Source organism: Oncorhynchus tshawytscha, linkage group LG20 (genome assembly GCF_018296145.1).
Source record: "Oncorhynchus tshawytscha isolate Ot180627B linkage group LG20, Otsh_v2.0, whole genome shotgun sequence".
Lineage (NCBI taxonomy): Eukaryota > Metazoa > Chordata > Actinopteri > Salmoniformes > Salmonidae > Oncorhynchus > Oncorhynchus tshawytscha.
Window position 1 is genome coordinate 13068976 of NC_056448.1, and position 16508 is coordinate 13085483.

At 41.1% G+C, this 16508-nt stretch overlaps 1 protein-coding gene across 1 annotated transcript; it reads right to left on the reverse strand.

The window, feature by feature from the left end:
* Nucleotides 1-11018: 11018 nt before the first annotated feature.
* On the reverse strand, nucleotides 11019-12790 carry LOC112219464 (heat shock protein beta-1). The gene is made up of 3 exons (XM_024380729.2): nucleotides 12038-12790; nucleotides 11809-11872; nucleotides 11019-11564 (listed from the first exon to the last, which is right to left on the reverse strand). Exons 1-3 carry the CDS (start codon nucleotides 12438-12440, stop codon nucleotides 11405-11407), a joined length of 627 nt encoding a protein of 208 aa, XP_024236497.1. The 5' UTR covers nucleotides 12441-12790; the 3' UTR covers nucleotides 11019-11404.
* Nucleotides 12791-16508: the final 3718 nt, after the last annotated feature.

Below are 16508 nucleotides of genomic sequence, written 5' to 3' on the forward strand. Positions count from 1 at the left end.
GTGTTAAACAAATCAAAGTATATTTAATAGTTGAGATACTTCATAGTAGCCACCATTTGCCTTGATGACAGCTTTGCACACTCTTTAGTGTTGTTTACATTGTTCCAAATGGTCAGAAAAATTATATTGTAATCTGACAGCACCTGTTTGGCACGCATAATAATGTGCACGCAGTGCTTGCTCCATAACTTATTTTTCTTGATCTCCAGTATTTTCCACAACTAGTCAAATGTATTCCACATACAGTTCCTTTGCGAAAGTATTCGGCCCCCTTGAACTTTGCGACCTTTTGCCATATTTCAGGCTTCAAACATAAAGATATAAAACTGTATTTTTTTGTGAAGAATCAACAACAAGTGGGACACAATCATGAAGTGGAACGACATTTATTGGATATTTCAAACTTTTTTAACAAATCAAAAACTGAAAAATTGGGCGTGCAAAATTATTCAGCCCCTTTACTTTCAGTGCAGCAAACTCTCTCCAGAAGTTCAGTGAGGATCTCTGAATGATCCAATGTTGACCTAAATGACTAATGATGATAAATACAAGTTTGCTGCACTGAAAGTTAAAGGGGCTGAATAATTTTGCACGCCCAATTTTTCAGTTTTTGATTTGTTAAAAAAGTTTGAAATATCCAATAAATGTCGTTCCACTTCATGATTGTGTCCCACTTGTTGTTGATTCTTCACAAAAAAATACAGTTTTATATCTTTATGTTTGAAGCCTGAAATGTGGCAAAAGGTCGCAAAGTTCAAGGGGGCCGAATACTTTCGCAAGGCACTGTATCTGACTTCCCCTTTACCTCCTGAGGAACCAGTAAACATTCCCCATTTTGTTTATTTGTCACGTCCTCTGCATCCATTTTGCTGTCACATGTGTTGTGGTGTTCAGAGTTTGTTATAACCAATTTGTTGATGTGATAATGATAGGCTATAAGTCAGGCCCTATTGGTCACGTGCATGTGATGCATACATGTTTCACCTAAAGAGAGCAAGGGTTGAGGGAATTGGGAATGTTTTTCCAGAATCAGGGATTTTGGTAACAGAACTTTTCAGTCATAAATGGCTTTAATTAAATACTGTTGATGTTCTGTGGTGGTCGCTGCAGCAAAGAGAGGTACTAGTCACACCGTCACTCGCTGTCAATTTTTTCAGCAAGTCGAACTCCCTCTAGTCATTTGTGTGTCTTAATTATTTAATCAAACAGTGGGCTTAAAGCATCAGACAAGCTCAGTGCATATAGTTTATTTGATTAGAACACATAGGATGTGTCTATGGTAGGTTTCTCAAAAACAAAACGAACTGGTAACAGACAAACAGAGAACACAGGTAAAAATGCACTGGGGATAATGGGGAAGATTGGTGACACCTGGAGGGAGGTGGAGGCAAGCACAAAGACAGGTGAAACAGATCAGGGTGTGACATATATAATATACACTGTATATATTTCCTTATACAGATGAAGTCGGAAGTTTACATACACTTAGGTTGGAGTCATTAAAACTTGTTTTTCAACCACTCCACAAATTTATTGTTAACAAACTATAGTTTGGGCAAGTCTATGCATGACACAAGTGATTTTTCCAACAATTGTTTACAGACAGACTATTTCACTTATAATTCACTGCATCAGAATTCCAGTGGGTCAGAAGTTTACATACACTATGTTGACTGTGCCTTTAAACAGCTTGGAAAATTCCAGAAAATGAAGCTTCTGATAGGCTAATTGACATAATTTGAGTCAATTGGAGGTGTACCTGTGGATGTATTTCAAGGCCTACCTTCAAACTCTGTGACTCTTTGATTGACATCATGGGGAAATCAAAATAAATCAGCCAAGAACTCAGAAGAAAATTGTAGACCTCCACAAGTCTGATTCATCCATCGGAGCAATTTCCAAATGCTTGAAGGTACCATGTTCATCTGTACAAACAATAGTACGCAAGTATAAACACCATGGGACCACGCAGTCGTCATACCGCTCAGGAAGGAGACGCGTTCTGTCTCCTTGAGATAAACTTACTTTGGTGTGAAAAGTGCAAATCAATCCCAGAACAACAGCAAATAACCTTCTGAAGATGCTGGAGGAAACAGGTACAAAATTATCTATATCCATAGTAAAACGAGTCCTATATCGACATAACCTAAAAGGCCGCTCAGCAAGGAAGAAGCCACTGCTCCAAAACCTCCATAAAAAAGCCAGACTACGGTTTGCAACTGCACATGGGGACAAAGATTGTACTTTTTGGAGAAATGTCCAATGGTCTGATGAAACACAAATATAACTTTTTGGCCATAATGACCATCGTTATGTTTGGAGGAAAAAGAGGGATGCTTGCAAGCCGAAGAACACCAACCCAACCGTGAAGCACGGGGTTGGCAGCATCATGTTGTGTGGGTGCTTACCTGCAGGAGGGACTGGTGCATTTCACAAAGTAGATGGCATCATGAAGATGGAAAAGTATGTGGATATATTGAAGCAACATCTCAAGACATCAGTCAGGAAGTTAAAGCTTGGTAGCAAATGGGTCTTCCAAATGGACAATGATCCCAACGATACTTTCAAAGTTGTGGCAAAATAGCTTTAAAGACAACAAAGTCAAGGTATTGGAGTGGCCATCAAAAAGCCCTGACCTCAATCCTATAGAAGACTTGTGGGCAGAACTGAAAGGGCGTGTGTGAGCAAGGAGGTCTACAAACCTGACTCAGTTACACCAGCTCTGTCAGGAGGAATAGACCAAAATTCACCCAACTTATTGTGGGAAGCTTGTGGAAGGCTACCCAAAACGTTGGACCCAAGTTAAACAATGTAAAGGCAATGCTACCAAATACTATTTGAGTGTATGTAAACTTCTGACCCACTGGGAATGTGATAAAATAAATAAAAGCTGAAATAAATCATTTTCTCTACTATTATCCTGACATTTCAAATTCTTAAAATAAAGTGGTGATCTTAACTGACCTAAGTCAGGGAATTTTTACTAGGATTAAATGTCAGGAATTGTGGAGAATTGAGTTAAATGTATTTGGCTAAGGTGTATGTAAACGTTTGACTTCAACTGTATATACTGTATATTTGTTTTACTTTGTTTTTTTGCTGCCTCTTGGGCCCCCCACGGGCCTGGCCCCACGGCCTTCAGCCCCGGTAAGCCCCTGCATTAATCCGACCCTGACAATACTGATACTAGAAGCATAACTTCTTCATTTTTTTATATGATTGGCCCACCTAACATGCATTTGTAATAACTCTCACTTTATGAATGCATCCACATCGCCAATTCTCTTCATTTGGGGTGCATTTGTTTCGCTAATCTCATGCTATTTTTTTACCTTTTGCCATGAGGCTGAGAGAATTGTTGCTGTTTTCGAGTGTTGCTGTTTTAGAGTGAAATATTTGTAATTTTTATTTGTGTTTACTATTTCTTATTTAATTTGGAAATAGATTAGACCTGAGACATTTAAAATAATTGTAACTAGCATAAGTGTGTATTAGCATCAGTGCATACTTTAGTCTAATCATACAGCTATCAACATAAAATTATAGCCTAAAATCTAATCAAATCAAATCAAAGTTTATTTGTCACATGCGCCGAATAAAACAGGTGTAGACCTTACAGTGCAATGCTTACTTACAGGCTCTAACCAATAGTGCAAAAAAATGTGTTAGGTTAACAATAGGTAAGTAAAGAAATAAAACAACAGCAAACAGAAAGGCTATACACAGTAGCCAGGCTTTAAAAGTAGCCAGGCTACATACTGACAACGGTTAGTCAGGCTGATTGAGGTAGTATGTACATGTAGATATGGTTAAAGTGACTATGCACATATGATGAACAGAGAGTAGCAGTAACTTAAAAGAGGGGTTGGCAGGTGGTGGGTGGCGGGTGGCAGGACACAATGCAGATTGCCCGGTTAGCCAATGTGCCGGAGCACTGGTTGGTCGGCCCAATTGAGGTAGAATGTACATGAATGTATAGTTAAATTGACTATGCATATATGATAAACAGAGAGTTTCTCCACTCATCGCGCCGACAGAAACAAACATCTTTCTGGTAAGAAGAGGGGCGGGGGCGTATGCTTTATGGTTAACGTGACGTGGTGTGGCCAAAACAACATACAGGAACTCAAGTCCTTCTGTTCACCTGATTTAGAATTCCTCACAACCAAATGTAGACCGCATTATCTACCAAGGGAATTCTCTTCGATTATAATCACAGCCGTATATATTCCCCCCCAAGCAGACACATCGATGGCTCTGAACAAACTTTATTTGACTCTTTGCAAACTGGAATCCATATATCCGGAAGCTGCATTCATTGTAGCTGGGGATTTTAACAAGGCTAATCTGAAAACAAGACTCCCTAAATTTTATCAGCATATCGATTGCGCAACCAGGGCGGGAAAAACCTTGGATCATTGCTATTCCAACTTCCGCGACGCATATAAGGCCCTGCCCCGCCCTCCTTTCGGAAAAGCTGATGATTCCACACTCCAAGACTGCTTCCATCACGTGGACTGGGATATGTTCCGTATTGCGTCAGACGACAACATTGACGAATACGCTGATTCGGTGTGCGAGTTCATTAGAACTTGCGTTGAAGATGTCGTTCCCATAGCAACGATTAAAACATTCCCAAACCAGAAACCGTGGATTGATGGCAGCATTCGCGTGAAACTGAAAGCGCGAACCACTGCTTTTAATCAGGGCAAGGTGACTGGAAACATGACCGAATACAAACAGTGTAACTATTCCCTCCGCAAGGCAATCAAACAAGCTAAGCGTCAGTATAGAGACAAAGTAGAATCTCAATTCAACGGCTCAGACACGAGGTATGTGGCAGGGTCTACAGTCAATCACGGATTACAAAGAGAGAACCAGCACCGTCACGGACCAGGATGTCTTGCTCCCAGGCAGACTAAATAACTTTTTTGCCCGCTTTGAGGACAATACAGTGCCACTGACACTGCCCGCAACTAAAACATGTGGACTCTCCTTCACTGCAGCCGACGTGAGGAAAACATTTCAACGTGTCAACCCTCGCAAGGCTGCAGGCCCAGACGGCATCCCCAGCCGCGCCCTCAGAGCATGCGCCGACCAGCTGGCTGGTGTGTTTACGGACATATTCAATCAATCCCTATCCCAGTCTGTTGTTCCCACATGCTTCAAGAGGGCCACCATTGTTCCTGTTCCCAAGAAAGCTAAGGTAACTGAGCTAAACGACTACCGCCCTGTAGCACTCACTTCCGTCATCATGAAGTGCTTTGAGAGACTAGTCAAGGACCATATCACCTCCACCCTACCTGACACCCTAGACCCACTCCAATTTGCTTACCGCCCAAATAGGTCCACAGACGATGCAATCTCAACCACACTGCACACTGCCCTAACCCATCTGGACAAGAGGAATACCTATGTGAGAATGCTGTTCATCGACTACAGCTCGGCATTTAACACCATAGTGCCCTCCAAACTCCTCATTTACCCTGGGTCTCGACCCCGCCCTGTGCAACTGGGTACTGGACTTCCTGATGGGCCGCCCCCAGGTGGTGAGGGTAGGCAACAACATCTCCACCCCGCTGATCCTCAACACTGGGGCCCCACAAGGGTGCGTTCTGAGCCCTCTCCTGTACTCCCTGTTCACCCACGACTGCGTGGCCACGCACGCCTCCAACTCAATCATCAAGTTTGCGGACGACACAACAGTGGTAGGCTTGATTACCAACAACGACGAGACGGCCTACAGGGAGGAGGTGAGGGCCCTCGGAGTGTGGTGTCAGGAAAATAACCTCACACTCAACGTCAACAAAACTAAGGAGATGATTGTGGACTTCAGGAAACAGCAGAGGGAACACCCCCCTATCCACATCGATGGAACAGTAGTGGAGAGGGTAGTAAGTTTTAAGTTCCTCGGCGTACACATCACAGACAGGGGGGGGCGGCAGGGTAGGGGCGGCAGGGTAGCCTAGTGGTTAGGACTAGTAACCGGAAGGTTGCGAGTTCAAACCCCCGAGCTGACAAGTTACAAATCTGTCTTTCTGCCCCTGAACAGGCAGTTAACCCACTGTTCCTAGGCCGTCATTGAAAATAAGAATTTGTTCTTAACTGACTTGCCTGGTTAAATAAAGGTAAAATAAATCAAATAAACAGACAAACTGAATTGGGCCACCCACACAGACAGCATCGTGAAGAAGGCGCAGCAGCGCCTCTTCAACCTCAGGAGGCTGAAGAAATTCGGCTTATCACCACAAGCACTCACAAACTTCTATAGATGCACAATCGAGAGCATCCTGTCGGGCTGTATCACCGCCTGGTACGGCAACTGCTCCGCCCACAACCGTAAGGCTCTCCAGAGGGTAGTGAGGTCTGCACAACGCATCACCGGGGGCAAACTACCTGCCCTCCTGGACACCTACACCACCCGATGTCACAGGAAGGCCATAAAGATCATCAAGGACAGCAACCACCCGAGCCACTGCCTGTTCACCCCGCTATCATCCAGAAGGCGAGGTCAGTACAGGTGCATCAAAGCTGGAACCAAGAGGCTGAAAAACAGCTTCTATCTCAAGGCCATCAGACTGTTAAACAGCCACCACTAACATTGAGAGGCTGCTGCCAACACACTGACTCAACTCCAGCCACTTTAATAATGGGAATTGATGGGAAATGATGTCAAATATATCACTAGCCACTTTAAACAATGCTACCTAATATAATGTTCCCTACATTATTCATCTCATATGTATATGTATATACTGTACTCTATATCATCTACTGCATCCTTATGTAATACATACATCACTAGCCACTTTAACTATGCCACTTTGTTTACATACTCATCTCATATGTATATACTGCACTCAATACCATCTACTGCATCTTGCCTATGCCGCTCTGTACCATCACTTATTCATATATCTTTATGTACATATTCTTTATCCCCTTACACTTGTGTCTATAACGTAGTAGTTTTGGAATTGTTAGCTAGATTACTTGTTGGTTATTACTGCATTGTTGGAACTAGAAGCACAAGCATTTCGCTACACTCACACTAACATCTGCTAACCATGTGTATGTGACAAATAAAATTTGATTTGATTTGATTTGATTTGAGTAGCAGCAGCGTAAAAAGAGGGTTTGGGGGAGGCACACAATGCAAATAGTCATTTGATTACCTGTTCAGGAGTTTTATGACTTGGGGGTAAAAACTGTTGAGAAGCCCTTTTGTTAAGGTTAGGGTTATGTTTATGAGTTAGGTTAAATGGTTAAGGTTAGGGGAATGTTTAGCTAAAAGAGTTAGGGTTAGGGGAAGGGTTAGCTAAAAGGGTTAAGGTTAGGATAAGGGTTAGCTAACATGCTAAGTAGTTGCAAAGTAGGTCAAAAGTACTAAGTAGTTGAAATCTTTGGGTTGCTAAACGTTCACTACGCTCATCCACCGTGACCAACCACCCTACTTCAGTTTTTGCCTAAGGTAACCATCTGTCTCATGTAACCATATGTTTACTATGTTACATCTAGTGTATGAGACCAGCCTGTATTTACAGGTGACAATGTTGGATCTCTGTTGCCGTGTTCTTTGCCTTAAAAAAAGCCATATAATAAGATATAAATGCCTTTCAAATATAACTTTACTAAATAATTAATGGTTGTAGTAGTTCTTAGGTCTACGTAAGCTATGAAAAATATTGTAACCTATAATATTGTCAATTTAACTAGAACTAATTCCGTAAGAAAAACAACAGTTTATTCTGCCTGGTCAAAGTGTGCTGTTAATTTAGTTGTCAACCCTTCCTTACTTGCTGAGCTTTATCCTTATTATATAACCAATATCACTCATCTGCCACATTAGTCCTTTGTTTTAGGCAGCACTCATTGTCCATGATGAAAATCCCTGTCAGGAACACTGGCCTGGGTATTTAAATTGTATAACTTCTCATTAAACAGTAATCAGCAAGCTTCTCTCATTTCAAATCCCAAATCAAGGAACACTATAACTCCCAGTCCAGGAAAATAGGTCAAGGTCCATCTAATTTAAATCACTTATACACACATGATACTGTATATCAAGCCTTGTGGCATTAAATAAGTCGTGTTAAAAAAATCAAGGAGTGACTGGAAATCTTACAGATTGTGGCTCGTACAGATGTATCCATTCAATTGAGGAAAGCATGCCTCACTGTCAACCATATTTGGCCTTTCCCATTTGAATATCATGCCACCACTTTTTGTCACATGCTATGGATAGAAAAGTATGACGGGTGGGGTAAATGACTAGCTTATTTAGTTCTATAACTGATAAGATCTTCACATTTCTACTGCAAGGGATCAGTTATATATCTTTGAGACATGAGGGTTAGAATTTAGAGCGGGTAACACAAGGCAACCCATGCCTCTGATATTTACTCCTACTACCAGTAGTGCCGCACCAAATGTCAACACCATCAGCCCCACTTAAAACATCTCTCACACCACAACTCCAAAAGGATGCATGGACATTTAAACATTTGATATTCGTTTTATTGACTGGGATCACAGTAAGTAAAGTAATTGAAAGTTGGGTTACCCTGGCTTTAGTCCATCAAAAGAGGCCTGCATTTTTCTACTTACAGTAACTTGACACTGGGGAAATCACCTGGAAAATCAGCTGCCGAACATGTCCAAAAGGATATGTATTTTTGGTTAATAAAACATGTGCTTGCATACATATGTTAATAACAAATGTAGTAAGCCTAGTCTTGTCGAGCAGAGAGAATGTACATATTTATTTTTCATTCATAATATAGGCCTAATGCAAGTTAATATCAAATCAAGCTTTATTTATACAGCACATTTCACACAGGAACACAATGTAATTCATAGCAACAAAATAATAAAAACAATGAAAATAAAAACTGAAATATTTACTACACAACAAACATAACAGGATAAAAAAACTAAAGAATAACAATAAGAAACTGAACGACTAAAAAGCACCCTAAGGGAAAAGCAAGCTAAAAAGGTGTGTTTTAAGATCTCTTTTAAAAATGTCAACAGTTTTCCTTTGGGACAGTTAAAAGCCAGTGCCAGAATACCTGAGGGACCTACTGGGCACATAACTTTAAACGCATGTCTGGCATCTATTGGGGTGCACAATCATGGATTGATTTACAACCAATAGAATCATCTGAAAATGAATTCTAAAACTCACAGGCAGAGATCTTAAAACTGGTGGCTTTCTTAGGTAGACCAGACAGGAGAGCCTTACAGTAGTCAAGCTTGCTTGTAATAAAAGCATGGATGAGTCTCTCTGCTCTCCGTCTGGTCTTGGTCAGTTCCCGTGCTGCACCATTCTGTATGTTTTGCAGTTGACCAATGGCTTTCTTAGGTAGACCAGACAGGAGAGCCTTACAGTATAATAAAAGCATGGATGAGTCTCTCTGTATCAGCCTGAGAGAGAAACGGCCACACCGTGGCAATGTTCCAAAGGTCTTATGGATTCTTACACTGACAGAAATAGTCAGTCATATTTGGAAAGGATAACTAACGCAAACATGATATTCAGCTGACACAGACTGTACTCCTGGTGCTTCCAGTGGTTTATGGGTGTTAATCCCTATTTGTTGATTTCACTGCACATTCTATCAGTAGCAGAACACCTATGGAGCTGAAGGCACTATGAAGAGTTTCCTTTGATACAAACATAGGATTGTCTGGGTCAAGCCCCACTCCTCTTCTGCTCTTCTGGACACAAGTCTTGTAGCCATACATCATTTTCTTTCTTCCAGTACCTGAGGTAAATCGTCACATTTACATTAGGCCCAATGTATAGAACCACAATTAACATGTGACTTAACAGTGGGCCAGTGTCTATGATAACTGACATCAAAAGGCAGAAAAAGTATCTGTGTCACCTTGCTTTGGGTGAAGTCGTCACATTCCCTCAGTGTAAGTACTAAACCATTCATCTGCACTTCAGGTTCTTCTGAATTGCAGTGATATCAGACAACAGAACATTACCTGACAGGCCAATGACAGGTTGTGGCACCTAGTACAAGTACAGGACAGATTACATTTAAATATTTTGGTTTGCAGACCACTGTAAAACTGTCATGTCAAAATTCTGAGAGTAGATTACTTGCATTGTCTTTAACATTATTAATATATTAACACAATAGAAAAAAATCAAATGATGTCATAATCAACACATTTCACGGCCTCAGACGAAATCGGAGGTTTTACAGTACCATTAGATGTTTTCAGGCTGGAGGTATCCATCGATGTTGCTCACTGTCTCTACTGACCAAATGCTTTGTACGTGATTTGTCACAGTGTACCAGCTGAGAGGGTTTCAACTCCTGTTCGTGGACGACTGGACGTTGTAGCCTCTGACATGGGTCAACACGCCCACACCAATGAATATAAGATTTCGGAGCACACATCAAGTATATCTCTAATGTATTTAAACAGGGTTCTTAGCATAAACCTGTCAAACTTCAAGGCTTAAGACAATTGCAGGGGAACAGTGCCACCATCAGGATCATTTGCCAAATCCTTTAGGGTCAATTTGGGTCAAGTAGGCAAGAGTTTGAGGGAAATGAGAGAAGAGAATGGGGGGGGGGGGACCCACACCCTAGCGTTGTACTTACCTTTCTTGCACTAACACTTGTCTGCTTTATTGAGGAAGTTTGCTTACTTTGACTTATGTGGTTGTTGTACCTGGTGCATTCAGTTAGTGAATGCAATAACAGTAAGTTACTCTGGATAAGAGTGTCTGATAAATAACTCAAATGGAAATTACTTCACTTTATACTGTATTTACACAGTAGTTATTTTGGTTTGGACTCATTTAAAACGTTCTACTACTTCCAGGTCTAATTTAGAGTAATGTGTGTACACAGGCAGCAGTTCTAATACAAAGACAGACACTGCATACATAAGAGCCCCCAGCCCTCCTTAATATGTGTCATTTTGCCATGGATTGTTTATTGCTTTGATTCAAAGGAGATTCAATTCATAGAAATAGATCACGTTGAAATGTATGCCTTGCAGAACTGTTTTATTAACAGTCATGAACATCTTTATTAAGAACAGCTTTATTAAGCGTGGTCATGTTGACTCCCAGATGATCTATCATTTGACAAATGAGAAAGTACATTTCAACAGTCTTGATTTTTCACTTTATCTTGGTTTTGCTAGTCTTTGCGGGAAATGATTTAACATAATACATAGAAAAACATGCCACACGTGTAGTTCGAGTGAGAGTAAATAAAGTGATGGTGTTTCAATAGCAATAGAAGCCACTATGTTTGTCATCATAAATGACCAAGGCTTAATTCAAAAGAATGTTGTCAAAAGTTATCAACGCCGACATCAGCTTTAAAGCTCTACCCCAAGCTTTACATCTAGTTGTAATGGATCACTGGATTCACTCTTTCCCCTCACACTCGTGCTTGATCTGAATGGGGATGACCATGTCACTGGGGAGGATGGTGGTAGTTAAGCCTGGGAGGGGTGCTTCTACCAAGAGAATCCCTTCACCAGACAGAGATGAGCTGACGTGCTGCAAGTCCACACCAGGGGGCAGCCTTCAACAAACCCACAACAACAATCCGCTTACAACACAGACAGGCAAGGACTTGTTTACTGTGATTCAATAGACTGCTTGTCATCTGTATTTTACAAATGTAATTAAACCGAGGGAAACCATTTAGAATGCCTTCCTGTAGCAATCAACAGCAAAGACGTTCAATTCTTTTGAATTCTTACTTTCATTACCGGTATGTCTTTGTCACAGCATTGTGAGGGACTTTATTTTCTATTAGAACTTACTTGTATTTTCTTGTAAAGCACCTTGAGACTGATCCATGCTCGTCCTCCCTTTCTTCGTGTTGACCTGAAAATATAAGTTGAGACAATAATTGAAGGAGCATGTGGACGTGTTGACGTGAGACCTCTATAACAATTTTCATCAGTTAATTGTCCAACATTTTTAGTAACAATGAATGTTCAAACTGCCACCATATTCTGGTTTCTCCGATTAGAGAAATAATGTTAGTACCTGTAATCTCCAGGAAGCCTCCCTTGGTTTTGATTGATATCTCCTCTGGTGAAAAGTGATTGACATCCAGTGTGATCCTCCAGCTGTCCTGTCCTGTCCTGATCTCTGACACTCCTCCAGACAGTTGTCTCTGAAGTCTGGCTGCGGTCTGGGGTGCCACTGCAGCAGGGAGAGCAGTGCTGGGGGTGAAGAGGGGATGGCGTGTGTACCCTGGCCAGGAGGATGATGCCAGTCTCCTCCTAGCCCAGTCTATCCAGCTCACATCGCCTGGATCCAGGAAAGGAGGGAGGCCAAAGTCCTGCTCCATGATCATGCGGCTAGGCTGTGTCCACTCACGGAAAGGATCCCAGTTTACATCTCGGCGGAAAAGAGGACGCGGTAATACCTTGTTGTGGTCAGCCATGACTTCGGAATGGCCTGAGAGTGGTACTAGGGGGAAAAAACTGTTTCCTCTCTTGGTTTTCCCCTGGCTAGCTAATGTAATTTAATCTTTGACTAATTGCAATGACTAAGTCAGGTTTAATGACTTACTCAACACACAAAAGGGCAGCAATATTTTCCCCCAAACAGTTCAGGAAGGCTGGCTCATAGTGGGAAGGACTGCCTTGGACAATCAGACTTTGTTCAGCTGTGGAGCATCACTCACACCCTTTATATACCCAGTTGATCCATTCTAGAACGTATCAAAGAGTAAGTCTTATCCATGGCATGACAATGAGTTGATTGGCATGGTTGGGGCAGTGGTGTTGCTCCTCTGTTGCCCTGGGACCTGGAGAGAATAAATCTTATGTATGTGTATTTATAGCTCCAAGGCGTAAATGGCAAGTAGTTGGTGGATGACTCAGGGTGCAGCAACGATGGGGTTTCTTCAGCACTTGGCCTCTGCAGTCTTGTCACATACTGGTGCTCTTTGTTTTCTCCATAGTAATCACACCGTTCAGCTATGTACAGGGACAGCATGTCCATTCAGCGCAGAAGCTGCTAAGCAACTCTTCAGCTACTGTAGGAACGAGGGGGAAACTGTTAGTTCCAGCCCCAAACTCCTAAACATGACTTCTCTGGTTAACCCACTGTCGGAGCCATGGTTTACTGACACCTAATAGGTTATTTTGCAGTGACTTCAACTTCTACATCTATGGGCATGTAACATTCACTTACATGTTGACACTGTTGCTCCTGCATCTGACGGGAGTGATGGAGTTCTAATGGAAAGACTGACGCAATAGAGAGGTAGTGAGGAATGTTGATATGAAGAGCCTGTAGGCCTTTCCTCTGGTTTGCCCTGCTTTACCCCTGGGTGCGACTCTCTGTCCCCTCACTCACTGTCAGAGGGGAATGGACCTAATAAGCCTGCGCCAGTGTGTTTTAGGAGGGTCATGAAAGGGATTATCTACATAATGTCAACAACTCAGGCTCTCTCCATTCAACAACTCCCTGGGGTGAAGTCCCACTTAGTGTTCTCTCTCTCTCCCATACATAATTGATAACTCTCCTTGGTTAGCTTTAGAGTCCACAAACCAAGTTTTCAAGGCCACAATATGTCTATCAGGCAAGGATGGAAACTAGAATTGGTGTACCCTCTATTGCAACAACTGGGCCAGTTGCTGTTTGTAAGGGGTGCGTAACTGGTGGCAGGGAAGTCAAACGCAGGAGAGCAGAACTTGGTGAATAGCCAGAGCAGTTTAATATATATATATATAACTAACGGCATATAAAACAACAAACACATGGGGTATAAAACCTGTAGTGTACCAGTAACACATAGCATGAGTACTTACAATAAACATTTCCTGACAAGGACATGGGGGAAACAGAGGGAAAATATACAACATGTAATTATGAAATTGAAACCAGGTGAGTGTGAAAACAAGACGAGACAAATGGAACATGAAAAATGGATCGGTGATGGCTAGAAGACAGTTGACGTCGACCACCGAACACCACCCGAACGACCGCCGAACACCACCCGAACGAGGAGAGGAACCGACTTCGGTAGAAGTCGTGACACTGTTGGAGAATTGTTTTGTTGCTGCAGTTTCGTAGTGTTTATATATTTGTGTATTGTCTTTCAGATATTAGTAATACAACATAACAACAATTGTATTCTACAGGTGGGGGATGAGAGGTGGTGGTGGTGTGACATAAATTCTCAAATAAAGGTGCTTTCAAACTGCAATATGCTATACACACATTGGCCCTGTCCAAAATCTGTTTTGCCTACTACTTACTAAAACTACATACAGTGTACTAATCTTACTACATGCTATTTTGAATGTACTGTTCCGTAAAAACGAATGCAGTAAGCAACAGATCAACATACTAGACTCACCCATCCTAAAAATGAATCATCTAATGCGCAATTGCATTGATTCACGCAATTCGTTCATTATCAGCGGTTGTGAAAAACAGGTGAGCCTGGAATTCTTCAAAAGTGTGCAGTAAATTCTACTAAATGAAAAGGCGAAATTAGTATGACGTCCTGGCATTTAAAGCATACATGATTTTCGAAATTTCACATACTGTATAACGTTCTATTTTCGCAAACCTAAAATGCCTACTATTTAGAATGCAGGTATGAGTATTTGGACATTGATTGTACATTGGTTTTCAAAAACGAAATAATAGGAAATACAATAAATGAAACACAAATAAATGATGTATGTGTGGTCAAATACAAAGACATCCACACATATTCATCTCATACGTCAACATTGATCGCACTGGTCTCTCAAGAGGCCCCTCGGCTCTTCTCCCGGAGACACACTTCCACGGGCGCGCCCCCACCACCGCTCCCAACCCAGATAGTGAAGACGTCAATAAATATATTTTTGTTGTCAGTTGCACTAGGTGAAGGCTGGAAAGAGAGCAGCATGATGATACATATTTTTCCACCATAATTTGCAAATAAATTCATTAAAAATCCTACAATGTGATTTTCTGGAAAAAAAATTCTCATTTTGTCCGTCATAGTTGAAGTGTACCTATGATGAAAATTACAGGCCTCTCTCATCTTTTTAAGTGGAAGAACTTGCACAATTGGTGGCTGACTAAATACTTTTTTGCCCCACTGTAGTTGACTGTAAAAAAGTCTGTAGTGACGTTGGTGTGGAAGTTGTGTCCCAGTGTACATCCACAGGTACACCTCCAATTGACTCAAATTATGTCAATTAGCCTATCAGAATCTTCTAAAGCTATGATGACATTTTGTGGAATTTTCCAAGCTGTTTAAAGGCACAGTCAACTTAGTGCATGTAAACTTCTGACCCACTGGAATTGTGAGACAGTGAATTATAAGTGAAATAATCTGTCTGTAAACAATTGTTTGAAAAATCACTTGTGTCATGCACCAAGTAGATGTCCTAACCGACTTGCCAAAACTATAGTTTGTTAACAAGTAATTTGTAGAGTGGTTGAAAAACGAGTTTTAATGACTCCAACCTAAGTGTATGTATACTACCGACTTCAACTGTAGTATAAAATGTGTATTTTTCAGAGGAAGTGTGTAAAGGAAAAGAAACTGCATGAAGATCACTTTACCGTACCTTTCCTTTTTCCTGCTGTTGACTGAGTGTTACTATCATTAAGTTTAATAATATTGCTCCAATAACTGAACACATTACAATTCCCACGAGATTATCTGAAAAACAAAGAGCATGTACTGTAACGTCAGTGTGGTTTAAAGAGGGAAAGATAAATCCTTTTGTTCAAGGGAGTTGTGAATGCTTTGAAATCCTTCCCTTTTTGATTAAAGGACCCATTTGGCACACACTGGCTGAATCGTTGAATTGATATCTGTGCCCAGTGGGATGAAACCGTGGTGTAGTAACGCATTTTAAAGATTTGGGAAAATTAAGAGAAGACAGGACAGCCAGTACATAGTAAAGCAACTCATTTCAGGAGGATAAGCAGGATAAAGTAGAAGTGACCCCACTGGCAATATGCCCATGATATCAATCCTCAGCATTACTGAGTTCATTTTGCAGTAACAACTGTCTGTCTCAAGGCTTAAATATCCTTCTTTAACCTGTCTCCTCTCCTTCATCTACACTGATGAAAGTGGATTTAACAATAAGGGATCATAGCTTTCACCTGAATTCACCTGTAAAGTCTATGTCATGAAAAGAGCGGTGTATACTCTGTATATACAGTACCAGTCAAAAGTTTGGACACACCTACTCATTCCATGATTTTTAAACATTTGTACTATTTTCTACATTGTAGAATAATATTGAAGACATCAAAACTACGAAATAACACATATAGAATCATGTAGTAACCAAAAAAGAGTTAAACAAATCAAAATATATTTTTTATGATGACAGCTTTGCACACTCTTGGCATTCTGTCAACCAGATTCATGAGGAATGCATTTCAGTCACCTGGAATGCATTTCAATTAACAGGTGTGCCTTGTTAAAAGTTAATTTGTGGAATTTCTTTCCTTCTTAATGCATTTGAGCCAATCAGTTGTG